We start from the raw sequence: 22544 nt of genomic DNA on the forward strand, positions 1-22544 counted from the left end.
AAACACTAAAAGGAAATGCCCTCTGAAACGAGTAGGAGACCGGTCTCTCAGAAACACTAAATATTATGTGGAGTTTTTACCCCCCATAAAGCCAAGGGGTCCTGAGCCCAACTGGGGTGTGATCCCTCTCAATTACCTCCGTGCTTCGGCTGTCCTGAGACACCACCGAGGCTTATGGGTGGGGGCAGACCCCCGAAGTCTCTCCTCGACGTGGGACCGGGCACTGAGGGAAAACCGAGCTCCAGGGAGAGACGCTGGACCGTTGCCTTTGAGGTGAGCAACCCCGGAGGCGGTGAGCCCCACACGGCCCTCTCCCTCCTTTCCCGAAGGGCGGGAGGCGCTCCGCTCTCTCCCTCACCTCACAGAGCGCGGGCGGCTCCCCCCCCTGCCCGCCTTGCGGCGACCCCGGGGGTGGGGGGGAGCGCGGCGGTTCCCGCCCGCAGCCAGCCTCGCCCGCCGCCAGTGCAGCCCCCCTGTCCGCCCGAGCTCCGCCCGCTCGCCGCCCCAGCTCCCGCCCGGGTGCCGCCGGAGCCGAGGCGCCGGGCAGCCCGGCGGGCGGCCGCCGCACCATGAGCGCCGAGTGCAGCAGCTACCTCAACGCCGACAAGGTGCTGGTGAGCGGGTTCAGCTGCCCGCGGACGGGCGGCGATGCCGGCGCCGTGTACTGCTGCGGCTTCCAGGACGTCAAGTACTGCTGCGATGACCCCCACAGCTTCTTCCCCTACGAGCACAGCTACATGTGGTGGCTCAGGTAGGGGAGCGGCGGCGGCACCCGCCCTGCCCCGGCACGGTCCCGGTCCCGTATGGCGGGCGGTGGGGAGGCTCCGGGCGGGCGAGTTTCGGCGGCCCCGCGGGGCGGGAGAGCCGTGTTCGCCCGAGCTTCCCTCCGGGTTTGCGTTTCTGAGGTACTTGTAGCCGGGCACTTTCAGGCTGCCTTTGTCCCGCTCAGAGTAGCGGTAGAGCTGCAGCTGCTGCCCAGAGAGACTTCTGCTTCTGTCAGGGTGGTTTCTGAAAGAAATACCTCGTGGTCTTTGTAAGGAAGCACTGGGATACGCTCAGTGCCTGTGCACAGAGCATCCAGAGTGTTCCTCCGTCCTTGTGGTGCAAGGGGAACAGCTGTCTCGGGGCCTGAGCATGTAAGATGCTGCGTGCATAAAGTTCCCAACGACTTTAGCTACTTTTCTGTGTGTAGTAAGGTCAAGCACTACATAACTTTTCACTTGGAAGATGGCAGATAATCAGACTTGGGCTGTCCTGGGTCAGTGCGAGGGTCCACCTGGCTCTGACTGGATCTCCAGCAGCGTCCGTCATTGCTGCACACAGCCAGCCTGGCTGCTTTCTGTGCCTGGTTCCCCTCAGGCTCTTCAGCATCCACGCTGTGTTAGGGTGTTAGTACACCTCTGTATGGTGCTTTCACTAGCTTTTTATGGACTTGTTATCTTACTATTTTATGGACTTGCTTCTACTATTTGAAGATACATCCTTTTATCTGTTTTATATTGTTTCCTACTGGTTTTCTGGAGTGCCCTCTAGTATTAGTATTGTGAGATTTGGTGAACAACAGTTGCATGTTCAATTTATGCACAATGTTCAAAATTTTGTGTTTGGTGCATCAGTTCTCAGCTTTCACCTCTCCTGAGGTGAAACTGAACAGTCTTAGTCCTTTTGGATTATCATCGAGGCAGATCCTATGTCCCTCTGATCATTTTAGTTGCGTCTCATCCATACCATTTTTCACTCCACAGCCCTGCCTGTAGAGGTGCATAATCTGGAGCTGCGTGCTCAAGATGTGGGTATGGCAAGATTTTACACAGTGACAAAATGGTGCCTTCAGTCTTGCTCTCAAAATCCTTCCTGTTGGTGGCCAACGTTTTGTTAATGTCTTTGGCTGCTGGTGCACATTGACTCTGTGATTTCAGTGAGCTATCACTGATGACTCTAAAACTTTTCTTCAGTTCAGAACTGCCAGTTCTGAGTTCATTGTCATGTAGCCTTGGTTTTATTTGTTTATACATTACATTATGTATACATTGAAGCTCATCTACATCACTTTTGCCTGCTCACTCAGTTTTCCACAAGTCTTCTAGCATTCCTTGCCCTCATACCATTTGATCACTTGCTTAGGATCATCAGAAAGTCAGGTTTCATTCTTCTCCAGGTCATAGATGAAGACACTGAGTAAAATCAGTCTCAGCACTGATCTATGGTGACTTTTCTTTATACTGAAAAGAGACCAGTTATCTCTGTGCTTTGCTCCTTATTCTTTTAAGCAGCCTTGAATCTGTAACAGAACCTTTTCCCTAATCCTGTGTTGGTTCAGTATTTTTAGTCCCACCTTCAGTGTGGGGCTTTGTCAAAGGCTTTTTGAAAAATCTAACTGGCCACTGGGTTCCTTTGTCCATCTGCTTATTGACACTTATAGACTCCAGCAGGTTAACAAGGCAGTATTTTCCCCTCATAGTAATGCAGACTCTTTAGTGAAAGATTTTATGTCAGGAAGCAGCAAGTGCCAGCAGCTTCCTGAGGGCAGAGTGTGGTAATGAGGTGGATGGGGGTAGTGGCTTCACTGTCAAAGGACCTGTCCCTTGTATCCAGGTAAGGTGAGCGGGGCAGGCCTGGGCGCTGTGGCTTGGGGATAATAGCCAGAGTCAGATGCAACCCTGTGCAACCCAGATGCACTCAACATCCTGACATTGTGTTCATGTCTTGGCTTAGTGATATTATTCCTTTTTTTACAGACCTTTGTGTCTTGCCAGGGATGGAGGTCAGATTTACTAGTCTGTAGTTCCCCTCTAGAGCCCTGTTTTAGGTTGGACTTACATTCCCAGGCTACCAGTCCTCTGGCAGAGCGGCCTTATGTATTGATGGGTTGCACGCCTTGCCCAGCAGTTTTGCGATTTCACATATGAATTCCTTCAGGGCTCATGAGTGAATGCTATCCAGTACTATGGGCTTACTCTCACTTAATTTATTTTGTCTAATATTTAGTGTATAATTATTTAAAATCTGCTTTGTCTGGTACAAATAGTGGGTTGAATGTGGGAGTCTCCCAGCCATCCGCAGCTGTGACTGACACAGAATTACACAGTGGGAGACACTGATACGAGAAGACATCTCCAAGTGTCCTTTTCTACACTTTTCTCATCAAATACACATACTGTTTTAATGTTATATGATATTTTTGCATAGTCTTTGACTGTTTCAGTCACAGGAAGCCTTCTCAAGATGGCAGAACTACTGAAAGATTAAGATATTTTGCTCTTGCATCTGGATGAGATGTAGTGAAGGCTGTTAAAGCTTGATCTTTTCAGAAAGTACCTCAAAGAACAGGATCTCATGAGAGGCTTTAATGAGGCATCTCTCTGAAGAATCTTCCTTTACAAAGATTTTCTAGGGTCTGAGAAGTGTGACTGCTTATCCTCCACCTAAGTCAGAAATTTGGGTCAAAACTTTGAAACTTCAGGATTTGTTCTTTTTTTTTTTTTTTTTTTTTCTTCCTTCTCTTTACAATGGCCCTAAGCTGCTGAAAGGATCCAAGCAAATTGCAATTGGTGGGGTTTTGGTTGGGCTTAACTTCTGCCATAACTGTCTATATCCATCGTAGAGAAGAGGTGAATAAATACAATTTACCTCTCTAAGCAAAGTTACTTGAAATTGAATTCAAATTTCTGTTTTCAGAAGGGTTTTCCAGTAACAAATCAAATCACAATTTTTAGTTACTGACATACTGGGAACCCTACAGTATTACAGCACTTTGAAAAGTGTATACATTTGCACATGATAGTTCCATTAGGAGTGTAAGGAAAACATAAAAATAACATTTTTCTGGTCTCTTAGAATGTTTTGGTGATCATCTCCTTGCTTGTCTTTGTCTCAGACCGTTACTTGTATCAGTATGTAACAACCATATGTTAAAATAATCCTTCAAAAGCTTCTTACAGCTTTTGAGGACATGCTTTTAAGACTTGAAAACTCTTAAGACTTAAAACTATACAAAAGTCAGCCAAACCAGCCAAGGTAAGTCTGGAGATTGAACATACTGAGGAAGGGAAAGGAGTTGGAAGCTCTGATGGGAGGAATTGTTGCAGGTTTTGCTTTATTCCAGAGCTTTAAGTTTCTCATCCTAAATCTTTGTTTACTTGACTCCCCCCAATAATTTGAAAGCAGTGACTGAATGCACCAACAAGTGGTTGGTGGCATCTCAGGGATTACTTCTGTTTGCTGACACACCAGGTAGAATTTCAGGAAGCTATTGCATATTTCTCTTGTGTTTTTCCTGCTGTGGGAGACACGTTGCTAGACCACTTGGCAGCCAGCTCTGATGGAAGCAGTTCATGGAGAAACCAGCAGCCTAGGCAACCTGAAGCAATAGTCACTTGCAGGCCTATGCTATTCTTTTTTTGCCAAATCATTACTGACTGTACTATGTTTAGAGCTATATACTGCACTATCCCTTAGGAAAATGGAACCATCTTTTCCCCTCCCACTCCTGCAAAAACTGCAATGTTTGACAAGTGCATCCTAACACCCGCTGTACTAGGAGCTGCTGGACAATCATAAATAATTGACCTTTGAGCAACTCTGACGCATTTCCTACTTTCACCTGAATTCATTATTTGTAATTAATATTATTAATTTCTCACTTATCCTTTCTTTTTTTGCTGGTACTTAAGATCAAATAGTATGGTATCTTTTTTTTTGTTAGAGCAGCCTAGGTTCCTTTTCTACGTTTCTTGAAAAGCTGACCTCATTAATGAAGAGGGAAGGATGTGTTTTTTCTATCTCTTATAGCAGTCAGGAGCCCATGGAACAGGGAAGGGAATGTTAGTAAAAGGCAAGGGTGTACAAAATTCACCAGAAGGTTATGCAGCTTTTGAAACCACAAAGCAAGATGCTATAAAACACTAGTGAGCAAAACACTGAACAGCCCACCCTTCAGAGCCATGTGCTGTGCATGCACATGCAGTCATCATGACATCTGCTTTACCTCCAAAGCTGAACAGAAGGGGAGAAATGCTGAACATGTATTACTTGTACTGAACTGTGATGCTGTTAGGTTCAGTCAGCACCTTTTTTGTTTCTCATTGTTTTAAAGTATTTTAGAATGATTTTTGTCACTGTTCAATTAAGTTTTATTTTGCAAATTTAATGGCTTCTTTCAGTATCGAATAGAATTACAGTGTCCATTCCAAATCTGTACCTTTTATAAGTTTCATGTAATATTATGTATTTGATTAAAACTCTGGCAGGCCAAATATAGATTTTACTCAAAAGGCTTTATTAATTAATCGCCATAGAACCATGGTGACCTAATGCTGTAGCCAAGCTTTGCTTAGCTGTACAGATCTCCAGGAGACTGTTTTGGCTTTCCAAAATAGCAAGTCTTTTGTTCCTGTATGCCCATTCTTCCGATCTTCTGGGAATGTTTATCTGTTTGCTTTGCAATTACAACGTACAACATACCCCTGCAGCAATGGCATTAGGAACATTTGATTCACTCGGATCCAGATGACTCATGAGTGAGCTTCTTTTTAATCTGTCAGTGGACATACTGCATCTGCTTAGCCAATATTTAAATTTTTCCTAGCTGTTGTTGGTGTGGATGGACTAATTTTATGGACTGAAGATAACTGTAGGTGTGTGATGCTGAGCGTGCACTCACAGAAATGTCGGTGACCCACTAAGCAGCTCTCTGGACAGCAGCTTGGGGAGCCCTGGGGAGTCTGCTGAGAGTGGAGCCTCTCTGCTCAGTAAAGCCCTTGGCTGCGCAGAGATGCGTGGCAGTGCTGCAAGTGTGTGTGTGAGACACTCAGTGTAATAACAGTAGGAGGGTCAGTGAAATGTGTGGCATGGCTGTATCTTTATTGTACGTAGAAAGTAACTTGGGAGAGTTCTGTTTGGTCTGTGGATCTTCCTCCAAACTTAGCATTGCTCATGTTCAAAGAATTGTGCAAATGCTGCCAGGGTTACCGCTACGCCTTCATTGCTGTTTTTATACTAGATCATCATTTTGGGGGTGGGTTGTTAATGCAGAGGTTTTCGCTTGCTAATGAGGCCACAGCTGTGGGCAAGAGTGACTTTTTAGTTTGCTTGTTTAATGTCTCTGCTGTCAGAAGACTGACCTTGAAGACACACCCTGAGTCCTGTGGACTGTTATCATGTGGACTGCTGGGTGGACTTTAAACAAGTAGTGTTTAGGGTAAAGAAGGGAAGATGGCAAAATGTTTTTAGCAAGGGCTTTTCCAGATGGATATGCAGCACCACAGTAATTGCTGTAGAATCTAGAGGACATGCTGAAGGGCTGTCTTTACTTTCAGAGGAGGGAGATGATTAAAATGATCAATGATCATAGTTATTTTGGTATTTTGTTTCTGATAACAGTTTCAACTATAAAAAAAAGAAATAAAAGATTGTGTTCTGGTTAAGAAACTTCAGTGTTCAGAGCTGTAGAAGGCATACTAAATTCCCCTGAATTCAATAAATTAAGAAACAACTCCCTACCCCCAAACTTTAACCAAAATTAACCTTAAAGAAATTAATCATACGTTCTAAGAGGGTTGATGGCTTCAGGACATTGAGAACAATCTGGTATTGAAACATTACGTTTAAAAAGAGTAAGTACAAACTGAATCTTAGTTTCTGATTAATTTAGGAAGTGGAATCCAGGGTGTCTATTTAGTTTTGTGATGCTGATCTCCATGTTTTGGGTGAGATCTTTTCACGTTGCTGCTGGAGCATGGCAAACACTTTTAGTGGCATGTAACCTATGATAAGTCTTTGACCTGTAGTAGGAAATACTGGAGAATTCCTCAGGAACTGCTTTTCTTACCTTTGCCATTTGTAACTCACAAAGCATCTTAGACAAGTTATGTAGTGACACTGAAGATGCATTGTGCTGTACAATACACAACTGTATTGTTAACGTCGTCAGCTACAACTGAGAAGTAATAGATGTCCAAATAGAAAAACATATAATCATTAATTTGTACTTGATCTATTCAGCTTTAGGACAGCTGACTCTGCTTAATGTTTGCATAATGGTGAGCACTGCAGACTGTTACTTAAATGGAATCTTAAAATAGGACTAGTACTGACATGACAAAAAAGCACAAATACCTGTTTCTGAAGAGCCTTTGGGTTTGTATTGCTTCCTCAAATAGATTCAGCTGTGGAGATAATTCTTGGTTCAGTGGCTGCTCACCTCAGCCTCTTGTAGGGTAGTGTATTTCTTCTGTTTTGTCCATTGGGGTCAAGGTGTTCCAAGTGAAAATGCAAAAATGAGGCCAGAACCCAGGTTAGATCTCTGAGTGTAAGGACGTATTCAGATTCTATATTAAGCAGAATATTCCTTGCCTGTAAGTTTTGTTTGGGCCAAAAAACAATAAGGAAAAATTTGCTTAATACGTGCATATATACACAAACATATAAGGACACTCTAGTTCATGCAGATGATAAATACCATGAAGAATCTTTGTAAGGGTAAAGCTATTCTTTCCAGAACCAATTTATTATCAGCATAATTATTATTTTAGTTGTGCGTGGAGCTAAGTGTTCCACAAACTTCATTAATGGATCTGACTGATAACTAATGAGAACTGCATCTTAAAGTCATGCCAATATCTGCTATTCTCATCCTGCTGATCTTAAGAGTTTCTCCTGTGGACATATCTGTCTACTGGGGTTATGGGAGCTTGTAGAGAAGCTTTGCAATAGCTTGAATGTAAAATTCATAAAAACATCCTGAGGCACAACTCTTGTCATCTCCCTGCAAGGCCACAGTAGCATTGACTTCTCGCTGATAGTGGTGATATATAAAGGCATTTTTATCACTAAAGGATGGAGTTCATAGAATTTAAGACATTCATCTCTCTTCTATCCTTTTTACACCTGTCAAAACTGTAAATATACCAGAGTAGTAATATAAGGTTTCTCAATCCTTGGACTCTCTTAATCTGTGACCAAAAGGCTGCCGTTTAATTTCACTAGAAGTCGGTGTCTTTGGCTTGGACTGTAGAATAGAGGACTGGAACACTGAAGGCATCAAATGGCTTAGGAGAGGATAGTAAATGATAGCTATACTGTATTGCAATTGGTCCTTTATTTCATCATGAGAATATTATATTAGGAAAAGACTTGAAAAGAAGGATTGGAAATAAGGAAACTACTAAAGAGATTTCCGTATATACATACACTGTCTCACCAAATGTCTATGGAAGAAGTATAAGTAGCTTCTACCCTGCAGATGTAGTATCTTGATAAAATCTGCATATACTACTGTATGTTTGGCCTCCTGAATGATTAAGTTCCTGCTCCTTTGATGCCTGTGATATTGTGCGTAAGTTAACTCATCTTTAGTTTTCTTTTTACCCTGACAAAGATCATGGAAGAACTTCTCCAGTCTTGACTGGAGATTTTTTTACATTAACACAAGGGCACAGCAGTGATCACAGTACTCCACCCTGCTCTACAGAGCTGCTAACAGAATTGAATAACATGGCTTGCATGTTTTTTATCCTACTTTTTATGGGCATGTCATCCTTGGTGAGAAGTCTGTGACAAATGTGTACTTTGCTTAAAGAGCTCTCACAGGCTCTTCTTGCAATAAAAATGGCATTTCAGGCTGAAAATATAGCTTTAATAGTCATGTTGTTTGAGAAAAAGGAGTTTGCATGGACTGCCTGGAGCTCTGGAATCCCTCTTTGTGTGTGCATGTGATATTTATGTGAGATTATGCATATCTGGGAATATGCACTGCATTGGAGAAGTTTTTGATCTCACCGATGACAATCACTGCATGAAGTTATTTCTGATTTTCATAAACACAGTTTAAATCAGACTCAGGAGCAGTATGCATAGGTAACATGAAATGTCATCGAGGGCCAGGTGTTCAACTGCTGGGTAATGACATTGACCCTTCTGAGGGCAATGAAATAATTCCAGTTTATGCAACTTATGTATTGAGCTCTAAACTTTTGTTTACAGTAAAATACACAGTCACTCCCCCACCTGAGTAACTTCCAGGCATCATCCTGACCATTGTTTTAATGGGTATCCCAGGCTGTTTGTACACTTAATTTCTTTGTTTTTCTCTCTTAGTGTTGGAGCACTTGTGGGCCTGTCGATAGCAGCAGTGGTCCTCTTTGCTTTTATCATCACTGTGTGTGTTCTCTGTTATTTGTTTATCAGCACGAAGCCACGCAGCAAACTGGATACTGGTTTAACCTTACAGATGGCAGGTAAGACCAGTTGTTATTGCCATACGTTATCTCCTGCAGAGGAAAAGCCTTATTCTGTCTTTAAATGGATGTGGGGGAATCCAACAGCATGTATTTTCTTTCTGATGGGGACCTCAAGATGTACTCAAGCTATACTGCTGTTTTACCTTCTGAATGAAATTGTACCAAACTCAAATGAAAAAATTTAACACAAGCTCAGTATATTTATTTAGTAGTAGGAAAAGTGTAAAACTTCACAATACTGAGTAAGGGTGCAGCAAGTACGTCCCTTTATCAGGAAGAGGCTTAGTGAGTTAGTTGCTCTGGATTTCCTGTCAAGAGTACGTAAGCATAAAGTAGTGATTTCATTCTAGGAATAAGAATCTCAGAAGAGATTTTAAGTGTATTTTCTTGAGACAGAGAGAGATCATTCTTTTTTGATATTGTGTGTAAATGAATTGTGACATTCATCCTGACATAGGATCCAGTCTTTGAAATCTAAGACTCTTTGCTTCAGTCCCAGTAGTCCATACTTTTGTACTCAAACTGCGTTGGCGGATGCCTGCAGGAACAGTGCATGTAGCCAGAGCTAGCCCACTGGCATGGGAAAACCTGTTGCTGCTGTTACATTTCACTACATTTGTGAAATCTAACTGCAAATTTTGATGGTGGGATGGGGTGTGAGAGGTTTTGCCCTTTGTCTTGGACTTCATAAATGTTTAAATGTGGCTTCAGTAGTTCAACCAGTAAAGTTGTAGGAAGGGCATGTTGTACTTGTTTAGGCCTTGAAGTTGAACAAGTTGAAAAAGGGGAATAATTCTTGGAAAAAAGTCCTCTTACCTCAAATTCTTTTTTTTTTTTTAACTAGTTTTTAAAATTCTTGGAAAAAAGTCCTCTTACCTCAAATTCTTTTTTTTTTTTTTTTTAACTAGTTTTTAAAATGCTTCCACACCTGCATGGCAATAAATTACCAATGAGTTACTGTAATTATAGCCTATTATACAGCAGTACGCCCCCCTCCTGAATGTCTAGTTAACACAGTCCACTCCATACCAAACTTCCTATGTCTTGTTTTGTTCTCCAGAGAATGCAGGCTTTGGTCTAAAAGTGGTTTATAGGGCCATCAGGAAATGCAAAGCCTCACTTTGGAGCTATATAAGCTGAGCAAGCTGCTGAAGTAAAAGTCACACATTCAGCAAACTGGTACTAATCTGCAAATTGAGAACTTCACACCTGTCCTGGAGAGAGAGAGTAGAAATAAGACCTGCTACCTAGAATGGCCTAAATAAACTCTTGGGTGGGATGAACAAAATGCCTAGTGATCTTTTTACAAGATGGTTGTGTTCTAATTATAAACTGGCATTATGCTTTTGAAAGTGTTGCTGTTTAACTTCTTCCCTCAGGTTTGCCTGCTATGGCATAAGCTCTTAATCCATTGCCAGGACAGCAGTGCTGTTTTTCTCATGCTTTGTATTTTTGTGCCAGACATGTTTGGCATATGGGGAGCTGGGAAGGAGACAGGTGCTATTGCACCGCTGCTGCCAAGTGATTCCATCTTTCTCTACAGACTCGAACCCTGCTGCAAAACCACATCCTGCTTTGGCATTAGAGATCATTCCCCTCTTCCTGTCGTGAGACGAACAGCATCCCAAGCTCCCCAACTGATGACCCAGCATTCATGTAGGCATCCTGTCTCTCGTGATTCCAGGTGTTACAACTCCAGGAAGCTGAGAGATCTTTGCTTTTTCCTAACCATCTCCTGTGTTGTTTTGAGCTTTATTCAGACTGCATTGCTTTGTATTTAAACACTGTTTTGACTTTGCTCTCATCCTGTGTTTTTCACTTTTATTATTCTGGTTCTTTGGCTGCTCTGAATGACAATTATTTCACATCTAAATTCTGATAGCTTTAGCTCTTGATGAGCTGGGTTGCCAGAAATTGAAAGCCAGTTGCTTTGCCAAGGTTGAGATATCTTTGAAAATGCTGAAGGATTTCATTGATAAGCCCGAGTGCTTATCTTCATCGTACTTCGGTTTCTTTTGCATGGAAGTCATGCAAGGTCTGAGTATCTTATGAAATGATTGGTTAGCTGCTTTCAGGCCTGGGGAACAGTAAAGCAGCTTCTCTCCTCCTCTTTCAGTTCTGAGATTTGAGAGTAATCATATATAGGCAATAAAAATGAATTAAAAGAATTAAAACAGTTTTTAGAAGCTTCAGAAAATTTTAGGCCTGAGGACCGTGAGTTTTAACTGTGAAGGCAGTTCAGCCCTGCTTTTTCTGAATAAGCATACTCTTGCCTTTAGATGAAGGCTGTGTCACATTAGGTATTGTGCAACGTCTGTACCCCTGGAGCACTCAGAAAGCACTCATTTATGAAAGCAATGTTTTTTATTATATTCAATTTCACTCATAATATATCAGCTCAGTAGGAGTTTTGTATTTCATTAAACATACAATTGATTGTTGTATACCTTTCCTCCCTCGTAATAGTCAAAGTTGGTCATTGTTCTGTGGGCTTATCTGGGATCTCCTAAATATAGAAGTGGAATTGTTGAATTTTTACAGGACTAATTTCAAGATCGATCATAAATCTAACAATAAACAGGATGTGCGGCCTTTGTTAAAGTTTCTGATTCTGCAAAAGGCAGATCAGCTGGAATTTGCCTCTATTTAGTCTTGAACAAATGGTCTTCAAGAGCATCAACACAGATATTACATATGGGGTTCCCAAGTTAGCTAAGCATGTTGTTAGCCCTAGCAAAAATTAGCATTTTAATCTGAGAACTGAATTTCAGGAAAAATGAGCTCAGTCATCAGTGTAGACCAGGAGTAACTACTTAAATGTTAATGGAGTTATATTAATTTCTAGTTGTAGTATCACAGTGTAGAGCAGAGAGTAGATCCCTTATATGCAAGACAGTGTGTACAGGCAAATGAAAAGATGCCATATCTGAAGGAGTTTACAGTCTAGTTTCTTATCAGATCTAGTATTTCTCAATAAAAAGCAGCAACCTTCTTTATTTACCTCTTTCAATGAAATCCTTTCCTTTTACAGGCAAAATCTCAGCTCTTTGTACATTGCTTTCTTATTGTTTGCACTCTGCCTCAGAATTCAAGGTTCACCTAGGATTTGGTGTGTGGGTTAATGGTCTGCCTTACTGAAGTGTCATATTCTTCACAGTTTTTCCTCTCTTTATCCTCACAGCTACCTTTCTGAAGTAGGGAGATGCTATTAGCCCATCTCACAAGGAGACAGAACTGCAGGGAAGTGTCATATTTTTAATGCTTTGTGTGTCAGTTTGTACATTGATCTCAAGTGGAATTTTGAAAGGACATCACTAACCAGAAGACCTTTGTCCTTTTGCTTATGATGCCTCTAAAAACATAGCTCTAAGACTAGCTTGAGACAGGAATTCTGTGGTAAAGAGAATTGAGCCATGTTTTTTGAGTCCAAAGTGAATATTCAAATCATTGGAGAATACTTTTTCTTAGCATAGTGAACTTGCTTTTTAATCATAACAGTTGCTTAGTAAGCTCTTTCTGAGATGTTGTGGTTTAACCCCAGCTGGCAACTAAGCACCACACAGCTGCTCGCTCACTCCCCCCCGCCTCTGTGGGATGGGGGTGAGAATCGGGGAAAAAAATAAATTAAAAAAACTTGTGGGTTGAGATATAGACAGTTTAATAGGACAGAAAAGGAAGGGAAAATACTACTGCTACTATTAAGAGAATATACAAAACAAGTGATGCACAATACAATTGCTCACCACCCACTGACTGATGCCCAGCCAATCCCTGAGCCGTGGTGCCCCCCAGCCAACTCCCCCCAGTTTATATACGTGATATAGTATGGAATATGCCTTTGGCTCGTTTGGGTCAGCTATCATTGCTGTGTCCCCTCCCAGTTTCTTGTGCACTCCCAGCCTCTGCTGGCAGGGCAGTATGAAAAGCTGGGAAGTCCTTGACTTAGTATAAACACTGCTTAGCAACAACTAAAACATCAGTGTGTTATCAACGTTATTCTCATCCTAAATCCAAAACACAGCCCTATACCAGCTATTAAGAAGAAAATTAATTTTATTCCAGCCAAAACCAGGACAGAGAGAAAGGATTTTTTCATTGAACTTGTAGGTGTTTCTGTTTCTCCCATTTGAAGGCTGGAGAACTATAAAAGTGTTTCTTCTTGGTAAAAAAAGGCCCCAAAGAAATCCAAGCCCTGAGAACGCAAACTTTATGGGTTTTCCCAAGATGAAAGGGAATTTGGTCATATGCTTTGTTCTCCTCCTAACCAAAAAACTTCTCTTTGTGCAAAAGTTTTATCCCCTTCAAAATGTAGAGAACTAGAGAGTCACAAGATCTCCAGTGTTTTGTTAAGGCTGAATGAACAATGCTGGAGCATCTTGGGGTCATGAGGAGGACTGAGTAAAGATTGCATAATTGTCAGGAGACGAGTGGTAAACAGGCAGAAAAGGGAGAATCTAGAGGCGTATCTGTTGCTCAGCTCTGGGAAAAGGTGTACATATGCTTCCCTTGACCCGGCAGCTGGTGGGAGAGGAGCGGTCATCTCTGCTCGCCCCTTAGAATGGGTTTTGCCATCAGAGGTAAAAAGGTAGGTAGAGACTCTCCACCTCGGTGACCCAAACAGTTTGTAAACACATTTTCTGAGTTGCCCCTGTATTTCTGCCAGCGTTAGTCCAGGAAGACCTTTGGGGTGAGGTGTCCTATACCACTGCAAAGTGAGAACAGAAAATTACATTTTATGATGGTAACTAACATTTTCCTTTAAAACTTAGCACAGAAAGACCTCTGTAATGCATTTAGAGTCAGGCAGCAGGGACCTGTGGGTTGGAGTGTGAAGAGAACTGTGGCCTTGTAAATTACTCATAAGTGCTGGGAAAAATGTGCTTTAACAGAAGAGATTAATTCCTTGTTCTTACAAAGCAGTGACATCATAGCATGCAAAAGTTCATGGTTTCATTTCATAATAAGGAAAAACTCAGCTCAAAAAATAGCCAGATGACCTTCCTGTCCCTATTTCTCTCCTTAATTAAAGATTCCTCATGGGGCACTATTCAAATATATGAAACATTCAGATATTTTGATGAAAAAGCTCCAAACTCTCACATTTTCTCCTCCTTAGCTCAGTAGAATTATCTGACTATATTGGTTCTGAAACCAGATAGCTGCTGCCTGAATTCAGAGACACTGTGATTGGGTTTTGGAGTATGCATTGATAGCTTTGCTTTCTAGTTTTATCAATAATTTCCACTATATAGTCTTTCTGCAGCTGGCCTACTTTTCTCTTCGCCAGCCATCTGCCTCAGATATTTGTATATGGGAAAAATCAGGCAAATGGGCTCAACTGTTTAAAAAAAAAAAAAAAAAAGGTGGTGTGTTTGTTTTTTTTTTTTCTTTAGGAAATGAGGAAATTTCCTATTTTGGAACTGGGAATTCAAATTTAGTTGAAGGGTTGCATTAGCTCAAAGTTATGTCACTAGGAAAGATTAAATTTGGAAATGTTTAAATTGGACTCCAGCTTTTAAATTTCCCAAACTTTCTTGTAGCAGTGAGTTTTTTGCAGCTCACTGAGTCAGGTTTTTTACTGCAAAGATACCCGTAGATGCTGTAAGCTGGTTTAGATATGAAATCTAGACAGGCTTCAAAACCAGGGTGCCTTTCTCTAACTGATTAGGAATTTTTTTTACTTTTTGGGTTTGGTGGTTTTTGATCACAGCTGAGATAACTCACTGAAAAGACTTGGTTTCAACTAAGATCTTGGCTTAAATATTATTGTACAGATTTTTTGAAATGTCAAACTATCAAATCTGATTTTGAAACCAAATTGCATTTTTTTTTCAATTCAAACAAAATAAAATGCAACTTTGAAAACACTTCAAAAACAAATAATTCCTTTGCCCAATTGGCTTTGTTTCAGGTTTTTAAAATGAAAATACTAGAATTCTCAACTTTTAATCCCTATTGGATATAGGGAACCTTTTTTAATCCCTTCCCCACACACTTCCTTGGACAGAAGTACCCTGCCCAGTTATGGTTATCTTTTTTCTTTGTTCTCTGTGTTGGCCCAAGCAGTGGGAAACTGGAAGATGAAGTCAGAAAGCGTTGGACTAGAGGTTAATGGGAAATACAGGGAAATACAGCCTGCGAAGAAGACTGATGAGCTCCATAAGGAGAGTTAGATGAGAAGATGGAGCAGGGAGCGGTTTTGGAGCCAGTAGATAAAGGAGGAACTGCAACTGAACAAGGACCTGGCTGTGCCTGGGAGCATGTGGAAGAGGGATGGGGCTAATGGGGTTGAGAGCAGCAGAACAGGGAGGCAGCGATACTGATGGGGGTGGAGAAACTCCTGAGAGGACCAGAGAGTGGAACAATGGCTGTGGGTGGGCTGGAGAGCAGAGGTGGGGTGGCTGGGGAGAGAGATGAACAGGGATCCTTGCAGATGGGAAGTATGCACAGGGTTGGAACAACTAGAGATTTAGGGCAGAGAAAAGAGATAGGAGGGACTTAAAGTATGAACTGTTCATGGAGACATGAACTAGCATGGGAAGCATAGTAGCAGAAAATTAGGACTGGAACAGAGTGAGAAAAGCAGGAAGGGAATGAAAGAATGAATATAAGGTAAGAAAGAAAAGAAATTAAGTTCAAAGTGTGGTCAGAAAAGTCTTTCCTTCTAGAGCTTTGCTTTCTCTGCTGTCAGCAGTTATCAATGAAAACCACTGGCAGAGTATCTCTCTTCTCCCTTCCTGACAGTGACCCACTGCAGACTGCTTTTGCTTTGGTTATTCTGATCAGTTGGGCAAACTCAAGTTGTCTGCCCTGAATCTAAAGATTTCAGCCCTTCTGCTCTGAACAAGCATCTGTATCAGTTACCTGGTGGAATTTTAATGAACTATTATTTATTTTAACCTATGAAGTTGTGCTCTGAAAAACAATATTCAAATACAACTAAGCTTCAAAACCAAGCATTCAAAAGATGGGAGATGCCAGAACTTCAAGATTTTCTGGGCAACTGGTGAAATGCCTAACTAAAAATTGCTTTATTTGCTCCTGTCATCCTTTTAATCTTTCTGAAAAACAAGGGTGACACTTCCTTCATGCAAAGTATTGTGAGCCTCCCCCCATGCAGTGCTTTGGGATCACTGGGTGGAAGGTGCAGTGAAGGCAATAGTGACTGATCGTGTTTGGAGAGGGGTGAAAGTTTGAGATTTCTGATCTATTTTCTTGTGTATATGGGAGATTTTTCTGCCATTTCTTTTAGGAGACACTCTGATTTCCTGCTATAAGTCCTACTTATACCACAGTGCTTCTACCTTAAACTGCTCTTCATCTTGATGTTTATTGCTTTTTAACACAAGTTAAGTTAATAACTGCAGCCTCCCAGAGGCTCAGGAATGGAAAGTGGAATGGCTCTGGTCTATCCCATCCTCTAAAAACTGTAAAGGAAGAATCCAGGAACTGTGTTTTTTTCTAGTGCAGTGCACACATCTTTGTATTACTACTTGCAACTAAAGAAAGAATAATGCTATTAGTTTTACTAAAAATGCTTTTGTTTTACAGACAGTGAGACTAGAGGGAGTTCGATATGTTAAAAAACAGAGGCACTGGATGGATTCCACCAATGCTGTAATGAAAATAGGTACAGTGAGAACATTTATTTTCATCTTACTCTATTGTATTTGTATACCCTCTGCTCTGTTTTATATGTGGTCATGCAGATATGATAAGCATTTTTCAAAATGCCATGATTCTTTATGTGGGTTTTTAGCTTTCTGAAAAGCACTAGCAAACTGTCTCTGTTTGATTTACATATACATTGCCCTGATGCTGTCCTTGCACAAGGAACTATGTGCAGAGACCTGAACAGAGTCTTTCCACAGAGAAATCTCTTCTTGATTTACTTGTACGTGAATACTCCATCATGGTTGTGTGCCAGAGAAGATTACATTCCCCTTATATTGTCTTTGTCCTTTCCCTGATGCTGTCCCGGATCACCAGAGCTTACTAAGGAGGCAGCCATTGTAACTTATTATTCAAAAGAAATTCTTTAGCGATGAACTGCTAGAAAGGCTCCTGTGTGACAAAGGGTAAGAGCAGTGAAGTATCTGGTAGGTAGTTCAGTCATACTCTGCTTTTTGGGGATGCTACCTATGAGTGCTGAGTCAAGTCTGATAGAAAACTGAAGAGGGTTATCTTGCGAAAAATGAAGTTTCATATGCTGACTTGATTTTTATGCTGAAATTATGTTTAAAGGTCAAACTGCCTATGGCACAGACCATGCAAAATAGTATTTAAAATGTACGTCAGTACAGATGAATTGTACTTCAGACTTAAGAGGAATTTGAATAATGCAAAAGACTTCAGATGGCATGAAACATCCATTTTACTTTCTGCAGGGGGTGAAAACTCATGGCTAAACAGCCACAGAATGTGAGAATAGCCATAGATCAACAATGTCTGTCACAGAAAAAAAAAAAAAAAAAAGTGGGCCTGTTTGCTCAGAAGTTGTTCTTAGATGAGCAGGAAAATAAATGTGTCAGAGTTCCCTGCTTCATGTATTTTCTCTTGTACCCTTAAAAAAAGCCACCCTGTGCATCATAAGTGCAAACACATCTTTCTCAGTGCTCTTTATTATCAGCATAACAGGTTGGTTTGGGCTGCTTGTCCTCATGAAAATACTTAAGTGTAACAAAACTCATTTTGAAACTCCTAACCACCTCCACATTTTTTTTTCTGCTGTTGCAAATGAAATGGCTTGTGGGAGAAAAATGCCATGGGAAGACTAAAAAGGATCCTGCAGTCAGAAAGCCGTCTGTAGTGAGAAAATCCAAAAATATCTGAAGCAGGCGCTAAGTACTGAGATGAGACCTCAGTTCAGGTCTGTAAATGTGGCAGTGCTTTCTGAAGGCCATGAGCCTCTTATTTCCTCATGCTTCAGTTTGCCTGCCTTCCACCGTGTTATAGAGACTAATGTTTATGGAGTGCCCTGAAGTGTAGCCTGCTAACCACTGTTGCTTACAGGAAGAGAGAAACAGGGAGAGAATTGAAAGGCCAGCTGCAAAGGACTTTTTTGTAGGGTTTGAATGCACACATTATATAAGCACCAAAAAATTTAGAAGGTTTTTTTGTAGATGAATTATCCAATTCTTTTTTGTTGGCAAAATGAGGCTGGCATTATCATGAAACTCAAAATTCTTGAGACCTCTTTTTGGGCTGAAACCAGGAAAACTATGCCCTTAGACTGTGAGTCTTTTTGCTTCCAGATCCAGAATGGAAAAGCTGGGAACTTTCTGTGAAAATGAAAACAGAGGCAAGGATCTTTTCTGAACTTCAGCAGATAATCTGGTTAAGTGTCGGTAGAAATTTCAGGTCTCTAATTGTTTTTTGTCCTCTGCTTTTCATGTTGTCTGCTTGTCGTAGGTTTCATGCCCTCACCTGTTATGAGGAGCCACTTCACAGTGCAGTGATAAGCCAGAGAGTCCATCAGTGGCTGCAAACCTTCCCCTGCTGTGAGAAAGCTACATGTGGCAATTAGATTTGATTTAGCATGCATACTTCCTCTGCCAAATTCACTGGGTTTTATTTAGGAACAGGACCCCCTACACCCTTGCAACTGATGTAGTTCAGCATACAATTCAAGTTTGTTTGCATGCTCTTTTCCAGCAAAAGGGCAAACACAGCTCTTAGCTTTAAGAAGGGAAAGGAGAGGAACTAGGCACTGGAGGCATCGCTGTTAACTTGGAGTGATAATATATCAAATTATTAAACAATTGAGATAGGCACAAGAAAAATCTGACACAGATTTCATGAAGACAAATCATGCCAAATCAGTCTAATTTCTCTATTTGTTAAGGTAATTTTGCCTGTCAGATAAGTGGGAACAAGCAGCTATGACTACAGGTCTTTATGAAGATGCAGTCAAAGAGAAGTTTTCAGCGGATCATTCTCAAACACATTTTTGGAGGGAAGGATGTCTTGGTACTCTATCCCAGTTGAGCAGTAAGAGCTTGGCTGAAGGACTAAAGAGCATATGTATAAAATTTATGGATGACACTACCCTGGGAAGAGCTACAAGGCTCTGGGGATGAAACTACCTTTCAGAATTATCTCAGTGCCCTGGAGAAATGGTCTGAAATCAAAAAAGTGAAATACAATAAAGATAAAAGCAAAGTACTGTATTTAAAAAGGAGAAATCAAATCCTCAAATATACCTGAGGGAGAATAACTAAGTAGTGTGGGGAAAAAATACCTGGGGATTTACAGTATGCCATAAACAGAGTATTAGTGTTCTGGGCTCTTCTTTTAGTCTGACATACTAAAGAGGGGAACTATATATAGGATGTAAGGTAATAATTTGCTCCAGTTAGTGGTGGCAGTGCCTCTGTTACAGTAATGCTCTTAGGTGTTGATATACTGGAGAAGGGAGAAAACTGAGAAAATCATGAAGATTTTGGAACGGTAGGACAGTCTTAAGCTGGCTTAAATCTAGGAAAGAAAAGATGAGTGACAGTGTTCAGTTATGTAGAATAGAGGACAGTGATTATTTTCCATGTCTGTGGCAGGCAGGGTAAGTTATGTGCTGAATTTCACATTGAAGTGGATCCAGATTTAGTAATAAAAATTCTTCCAAACTATAAGGGTAGAAGTAGTACTGGACCAGCCAATGAGGCAACTTGTGGGACTTTTTTCCAAGGGCATCCTGAACAGGCTAAACTCACAATTGTCAAAACTGAGATAGAGGAAGTATCTTTACAGCCTTAGTGTGGGGGGGGCTGTGTCTTAGCCCCGGGCATCCCTTAAGCCACACCAGCAGCCCCTGGTTTTTGCGAGACTGTCCAGGTCTGGGAAGGAAATGTCTTTCAAGCTGCTCTGAGTAGAGACAGTCTTGAGTGCTGTGTCAGGCTGTGTGTGGGTCTGCCCCCTAGTCTGGAGAAAAAGTGATGGCCATAACAGGAACATCTGACCTCCCTTCTGATCTGGTATTTAATCAGAAATGCTGTATGTGGGGATAGAATAGAATATTTCAGTTGGAAGGGACCTACAATGATCATCTAGTCCAACTGCCTGACCGCTTCAGGGCTGACCAAAAGTTAAAGTAAATTATTAAGGGCATTGTCCAAATGCCTCTTACACACTGACTAATGTCCAGTCTAAACCTCCCCTGGCACATCTTTGAACCATTCCCATGTGTCCCAACACTGGATACCAGGGGGAAGTACTCAGCACCTTCATCCCCACCTCCCCTCCTCAGGAAGCTGTAGAGAGCAATGAGGTTGCCCCTCAGCCTCTTTTTCTCCAAACTAGACAAGCCCAATCTAGACAGTCCTCATAGGACACGCTTTCCAGCCCTTTCACCAGCTTTGTTGCCCTGCTCTGGACACATTTGAGCACCTTAACATCTTTCTTAAATTGTGAGGCCCAGAACTGCACACAGTACTCAAGAAGAGGATGCACCAAGGCTAAATACAGCAGGATAATCACCTCTTTTGACTGGCTGGTTATACTGTGTTTAACATACCGCAAGATCTGGCTTGCCCACTGGGCTGCCAGGGCACACTGCTGACTCGTATTGGGCCTGCTGTCAACCAGATGGCAATACTAGGGAAGAGTACAAATCTAGCTTTATACATATGTCTCATACATTTTGATTTAAGTTGGTCAGGAATGTATAACCATCCTCAGAGCCTTAAGCAGAATAAAATCTAGAATCTACAAAAAGTATCACTGGTAAGTCAGATAAGCATCGTTATTCTCAATGAACCAGTATTGAATTGATGTTCTTTGCTGGTTAGGATGCTCTTTGCTGCTAGTTGCCCTCTGCCTTGAAATCCAAGATTTCATACTTCAGAACTTCTGTAAGTAGCTGAATTAGCTGAGATTTGCTGGCCAGACTTCAGTGCATGTCCATTGCTTTTTGCCTATTCAGACAAACATCTGCTTCTAAACCCAGCTGTACCAACAGCTGTTGTGCTTCACCTCAGAAGCAATTCTGTTCTAATGAGTGGTAGAGTAATTTCTTTGTATAGACATCCTGATTTCTTCAAGTGTAGTTTGGAATATATTTTGGTATCCTTCAGGATTAAAGGCATACATTGTGAGTATGTTTATCACAAAAAAAAAAAAAAAAGCACGGTTTAATGTAGATATTAGTGGTGCAATTTCCAAGAGACACTACATAGAAATGTTAGATGAATGACTCTGTATCTGCTAAGCCTTTTATATTTTGTTTTAGCACCATTGTGCATTGAGCCTTTATCAGATGCAAGGTGAAATCCTCACTTGCACAGCAGAGGAGCAACAGCAGATCTACCCATCCACGTGCATCCCCAGAGAAGTCATTTAGTTTTTCATAGCTGTAGTGATGCTCTTCAGAGGTGTAATTCTTCACGTGATAAAGGTTAGGACTATAATGAGATGCTTGGAAAGAAGTAATCCCAGTGAAATGCATTGAGCTGGGTGGTTTGTTCTGCCTTTGTTTGTAGGATCTCCTTATCAACTCTGCTGTGCAGCAGAGGAAAAAAATCTTCCCCCATTCAGTCTAATCCTTAACTGTGTTTGGTATTCTGCAGATACAGAGCTGCATCCTTCACAAGGCCTCCACTGAGACAAGTTGTTGATAAAGCCAAGTGGCTTCAAGAGATTTCCTGAGCCGCAAGGATGAACTGTGACTGTGAGCTACAAGAACCTGACTCACACTTCCAGAGGTGTTTCCTGGCTATTACAACCACTATCGATAATAAGAGGCCAATCTGAAGCTGTGCTGGGATGTGTATTTGTGTATGGTTGCTGTACTGAGAAGTAGTATATTTTGATTTGCACATATCAGCTACTGCTGCTGGTCCTTTTCATGCAAATTGTTGTCTTTATCCCATGCAATTCCAATGAGATAACACCGTTGTCAAGCAGAGCAGAATTTGGCACACCGTGTTGACCAAGCCTTATTTCAAGCTTTCCCTGTGTGCCGTCTTAACGTGGTGTCTTCACACCACAAATATAGTTGTCTTTAGCCAAATGTGATTGTTTGGTGCACAAAGGTATGTGAATGCAGTACCTCAATAAAGTCTGACATTTGTTTGTGTTGTATTTTTCTTAATTTATCATTTTCCTCCACCTTTGTTTCCTCAGAAGATTCTCACAGATCTTAAAATTATTTTGATGGGAGAATTTTCCAACAAAAAAGTGAAGTTAGTAGAAAGTGAATTTTTGTAGGGAAGTTTTGATTTCAATAGCTGTTTTCATAGGAAACAGTAAACACTGAAATGAATTGAAATAAACATCCACAAATCTTTTGCAGGTCCTACATCAAAATTCTTG

General features: G+C 41.4%; 1 protein-coding gene across 2 annotated transcripts; it reads left to right on the forward strand.

The window, feature by feature from the left end:
* The first annotated feature begins 334 nt into the window (after positions 1 to 334).
* Positions 335 to 22313, forward strand: SHISAL2A (shisa like 2A). 2 transcript variants are annotated; one of them, XR_008237332.1, is made up of 5 exons: positions 335 to 751; positions 9097 to 9236; positions 10783 to 10895; positions 16791 to 16869; positions 21800 to 22313. XR_008237332.1 is itself a non-coding variant. In XM_052802551.1 (4 exons), exons 1-3 carry the CDS (start codon positions 570 to 572, stop codon positions 16820 to 16822), a joined length of 354 nt encoding a protein of 117 aa, XP_052658511.1. In that variant the 5' UTR covers positions 396 to 569; the 3' UTR covers positions 16823 to 16869; positions 21800 to 22313. The 2 variants fall into 2 exon arrangements, 1 of the variants encoding a protein (XP_052658511.1); XM_052802551.1 differs by lacking the exon at positions 10783 to 10895 and having other exon boundaries at positions 396 to 751.
* Positions 22314 to 22544: the final 231 nt, after the last annotated feature.

The sequence above is a fragment of the Harpia harpyja genome, chromosome 11 (assembly GCF_026419915.1).
Source record: "Harpia harpyja isolate bHarHar1 chromosome 11, bHarHar1 primary haplotype, whole genome shotgun sequence".
NCBI classification, from domain to species: Eukaryota; Metazoa; Chordata; class Aves; order Accipitriformes; family Accipitridae; genus Harpia; species Harpia harpyja.

Bases quoted from the DNA above. Each gene is read 5' to 3' on its own strand.
- SHISAL2A (XM_052802551.1), top strand. From the start codon at position 570: ATGAGCGCCGAGTGCAGCAGCTACCTCAACGCCGACAAGGTGCTGGTG. The intron at 752-9,096 runs GTAGGGGAGCGG...TTTCTCTCTTAG, and splicing joins AGCTACATGTGGTGGCTCAG to TGTTGGAGCACTTGTGGGCC. The intron at 9,237-16,790 runs GTAAGACCAGTT...TTTGTTTTACAG, and splicing joins TTTAACCTTACAGATGGCAG to ACAGTGAGACTAGAGGGAGT.